Below are 4,573 nucleotides of genomic sequence, written 5' to 3' on the forward strand. Positions count from 1 at the left end.
TTTTTTCCATTAAAGTTTTTTTGTAATTATCGAGGTATTTTATTACAAGGAAAAAAATAGGTTTTGACTCACTAATTTAAAAATATATAAAAATAATAATCTCAACTTTTATAAATCAGTTTTATCTCCATACATTTAAAAATATTTTAAACTACAAGCAATTTTTTGATAAGTCAAATAATTATTTCCTAAAATATCTTTTTACTTGATAATATTAAATAAAATTATCCAAAATTAATTTATGGGTTGATATTCTTTTCCACTCCATGCCTTATGGAAGCTTCTGCGTCACTACTTGCACAGGCTGATGAGACAATTTTAAGAGAGTTTATGGTGGAATTCTATGTTCTCCAGATGACCTTGACTAGGAAGGAAACAAAACCCAAAAAAAAAAAAAAAAAAAGGAGGTAAACGGATTTGGGGAAGAAAGCCAAACGCTCATGCGGGGACCTCCACAGAAGACCCTGGCTGGGCTGCTGCACCCTGCTCCCTGCAATAGAAAAGGAAAAATGAGCTGAAATTGCAAGGCTGAAGGCACACATTTGTTCTAACAAAGTAGGTATCGTCCTCAATTTCCTATTGGTTTTTCATGACATGTACAAGAATGAAGGGAGGAGGGTGTCTTGGGCTCAGGTAGCATTATGGTGACTTTTAAGGTGGTACTCTGCTATCCTGTCGCATTTTCTAGGATCTAATGCTTCACCCTTCATTTCTATTGCTTTAAAATAAATGTGAAACCAGGGAAGCTCTCATGTGAATTTTTCAAGTTCCAGGATTAATTCTGAAAATGAAATTACCTCCTAATTTCAAGGATTCACAGAAACAAACCACTACAAATATCAATAACAATAAATGAAGGATTAGAGTTCATTAAACCACTATATACATAAAGAGAGTTGAAAGGAAATTACTTTTGCTGGCGGATTAGGTCGGGAATGATTGTTGCCAATGTCACTGCGGCTAATGGGAGGCCATCACACTGCTCCTTAATATCATTGCTCAATTGAGTATCCTTCCCCAATTCTAGCAAGATCGGATCATCCTCTCGAATCTCTCGCTTAACTTGATTAATGAATATGGACCAACAAGTATCCTTCAAGTCTTGCGGGTGGATATGGTGCAAAGCAGAAATTCCCACCATTGTTTTTGCCGGCTCCTCCAGTCTAGCGGTGATGATGACGGCACTCTTACTCCCATCATTGCCAAAATCACCATCCTTGTAGTGCCAGTCCAATGCCTTGCCTAACTCGAAATACCAATCCATGTCTGCATTCCACACGCCATCCAGAACAAGCAAGTAGCTCTTCCCCAGCAGACGGTTGCGAATAATGCGCAACAGCTGCTGTTTTTTATACTGGGCTTCTTCGCCACACTGCTTCAAAATGACACTCAAAATCTTCTCAAAGTATGTGTCGTCATTTGATTTCAATTTATGGGGCAAGTTGACCCAAATTCGGTGTTCAAACTCTTCAATCACTTTCTTGCTGTCGTAAACCAATTGTGCGAGAGTAGTTTTACCGGTACCACACATCCCAACAATCCCAATTTCAATGTGGCCTCCTCTATTTTGGACATTAAGGCAGTCTTCAATCTCTTGCCGCTTATCTTCGAAGTCCAGAATATTATCCCGTTCAATTTCTGGCGAAGTCTTTGGGCCAGAACATTCGTCTTTCTTTTCATTAGATGAGGGGTCGTTGGTTCCTTTACCGGGGGGATCTGACCCTGCACCATTTGCTCCCTTTTGATTCGGTGAGTTGTTCTTGGTTCCTTTTGGGACGGTCATAATTTTACTGATCCAGCATGTGAAGCAGGTACCCAATCGGCCATCTTCTTCCTTGCTATCGGGTGAGCCGTCGGTGGGTCCTTGACCTTGACCCAGCTGATCCTGGAGGGCGGCCTTAATTAGCCCGAGATGTCTCTTCTGGGTTTTGCGGCGAGAACGGATCTGAAGCGGAGAGCAGATAATTCGGACAGGGCGGTTGTGGGTGTGGGATACGGTGATGTCAGTGAGCGTGGAGATGAGGTCGTAGAGTTTATCCTTCATTACGCTTTCATCCTTCAATTTGAGCGGTGTGGATGAGCTGTTCTCCGATTTCGGCAAACCCAAAACGCCTTGAATACTTTCTAATTCATGTTTCAGAGAGGGATCGACGCATTTCTCCTTTGCTTCTTCTAATCCCTTGCTACACTTGTCCATCAAAAACTCCAACAATTCTTCCATTTTCTCTCTCACGCAATCCCAATTCCAAAGAATAACAACTTCTGCTTTATTTTTTCAGAAGGAGACACAGTTCAACGGGACATCTGAAAATGGAGAAATGCGGAGATGTCCACCTCTAACTCTTTAAGGGCATAAGTTCCTGCAAAAATTGTTTTTTTTTTTTTTTTTTTTTTTTTTTTGTTATTTTAGAAAGGGGATTATGTAAATATGCATAGAAAGAATTCAAAATCCAAATCATTCACCATCATAATGAGTACATCGAGTAGTGAATTTTAGAGAAAATAATTCTTATTTTATGAAGTAGAATAACAACTCTATGTTTTTAAAATTACTCTCCAATCAGTCCAATGTCTGGCACCCAAATACTCGATCTTCACCCAAAAATTCTTCTTTAAATAATATTTTAAAATAATTTGAGACTTAAAAATTAAGTCAATTAATACCAAATTTTCTTAAACCCAACAGGTATTAATTCTAGTATTAATTTGGACCATCTTTTATTCAAAAAATCTAGTATTAATCGGAGTAAATTTTGATTTTTCAAATTATTTTTAAAAAATAGTAAACCCATCAAAGAATCCAACATATTAAATCTTACTTGGGGTCAATTTATCCAATAAAAAAAAATAGAAATTTATAGTTGGGGGCATAAGAAAAACAGGCTTACTCAATTCTAAATCATGTTTAAAATTGTCTATATCCAATGGATTAAATCTCGCTTGATTTACAATCTATTAGCTAGTGAAAAATTTTGTTAAGACTTAACAAACTCATTAATGAAGTTATGGTGAGTATTCAATGGTTACATGGATGAATATGGAGTAAACATGCATGAATAAGGGTTAGGTGTTCCATCTCAAGAGCTTAGGAGCTTCACCCACAATTCATAGTCATTCTATCTTCGGATAGTATAACAATGGAGTCTTACATTGATATGTCGATTTCTATCCATTTATTACTTCCTTAGATTAGCAGTAGCTTAATCTAGTTGGTCACACATTATGAAGGGGTTGTCATTTTTAGCATCCATTTCCATTCATGATGTTGCAATATCTAGTACACTCTACGCTTACTCGGTGGTTGAGTGTTCAGCTCCCTTAGGTTCTCCCCTTGTTTGGCAATAGGTTTAGCCTGATTAGCCTGAATAATGTAACGTTTAGACTTAATGCCATAGAACTGTGAATTTGTGAGTGATCACTTTTCTGGTGTCAGTGTCAATGAAGTTGTGAAATCCAAAAGACTAGGTGCAGTCATCAATAAAGTGGCAGTGTTTACTTGCCTCAGGGCCAATGTAGCTTTGGCAAGCTCCTGTGCATGCAAATTGAGAAACTTCATGCCTCTACACTAGCTTATTTTCCCTAAGGACTTAAAACCTGCAATTGAAAAATATCTCAACTTGCAGAACAGCAGTTAGCTACAATGCCGAATCCCTCTAAGTACCTCACAAGTAGTTTGGATAATACGTTGAACAGTCAAGGGATTGCTTAAGAAAGAAACATTTGGGAAACAGTTGGGGAACTGTAAAAATGTAGATGGAGGAAAGAATCCCTTTTTCTATTTTTACAGTGGACTATTTATAAGCAAAGAAGAATCAAATTCCCAACCATTAATGTGGATGTGGGTGGGTGAATCCTTCTTCCACTTTCCTGATAGAATACAAAAATTAATTTAATCAAAATTCTATTTCCTAAAGTACTAACATTTCTAAAAACCACTCCCAACACCTTTCTTATGCTAACCTAGCGCCGAGGAAAGAGCCTTGACTTGTGTGTGCATATTTGACATGTGAAGTGGATTCAGCCACACTCCTGGTTTGGGGGACACATGCCAACTAAAATTGGGCCATTGATTACCGCCCTACTCGGGCATGCTAGCAGTGCATCTACTTAGCTCACTCTTATATGTTCTTATTGTCCAACCCCCGGAAACTTTGGAGAATTACCTTTCCAAAGGAGAGGCCCCTTATTAGAGCCATTTGAAATGGGGATTTTCCCAAACAAGGCCCCAACCCTGGCCTTAAGAAAAGTGAAGACCAAACTAACGTAGTCATTTATAAGGAAGAGAGCATCCATCTCTAAAGTCATTCCTAATATCATTCCAATCCCTTCTACAAGAATCATCCCGCCATTACCAAGCCTCGTGTACTCTTATCTACAGTCTACACACATGAACACATCCCTCCTGAATATCCACAAATCATTCCAAATATATCATACTCGTTGGTATCTGTTGGCTGACGGGCACTGGACACATGAGACCCACACCCAAATGAACTAAGGTAGGTTCAAAGGTGGATAAAGTTTTATTTTATTCATATTAGAGAAATAACACCATTATTCATCAACACAATAC

At 38.2% G+C, this 4,573-nt stretch overlaps 1 protein-coding gene across 1 annotated transcript; it reads right to left on the reverse strand.

Annotated features, from left to right (window-relative positions):
• Positions 1–214: 214 nt before the first annotated feature.
• LOC117926310 (probable disease resistance protein At4g19060) lies at positions 215–2,297 on the reverse strand. The gene is made up of 2 exons (XM_034845397.1): positions 912–2,297; positions 215–490 (listed from the first exon to the last, which is right to left on the reverse strand). The coding sequence occupies exons 1-2, from the start codon at positions 2,219–2,221 to the stop codon at positions 439–441; spliced, it is 1,362 nt and encodes a 453-aa protein (XP_034701288.1). The 5' UTR covers positions 2,222–2,297; the 3' UTR covers positions 215–438.
• Positions 2,298–4,573: the final 2,276 nt, after the last annotated feature.

The sequence above is a fragment of the Vitis riparia genome, chromosome 12, assembly GCF_004353265.1.
Source record: "Vitis riparia cultivar Riparia Gloire de Montpellier isolate 1030 chromosome 12, EGFV_Vit.rip_1.0, whole genome shotgun sequence".
NCBI classification, from domain to species: Eukaryota; Viridiplantae; Streptophyta; class Magnoliopsida; order Vitales; family Vitaceae; genus Vitis; species Vitis riparia.

Coding starts and splice junctions, on each gene's coding strand:
- LOC117926310 (XM_034845397.1), bottom strand. CDS start 2,221: ATGGAAGAATTGTTGGAGTTTTTGATGGACAAGTGTAGCAAGGGATTA. Junction 491..911: donor GACCTAATCCGCCAGCAAAA/GTAATTTCCTTT, acceptor TTTCTATTGCAG/GGAGCAGGGTGCAGCAGCCC.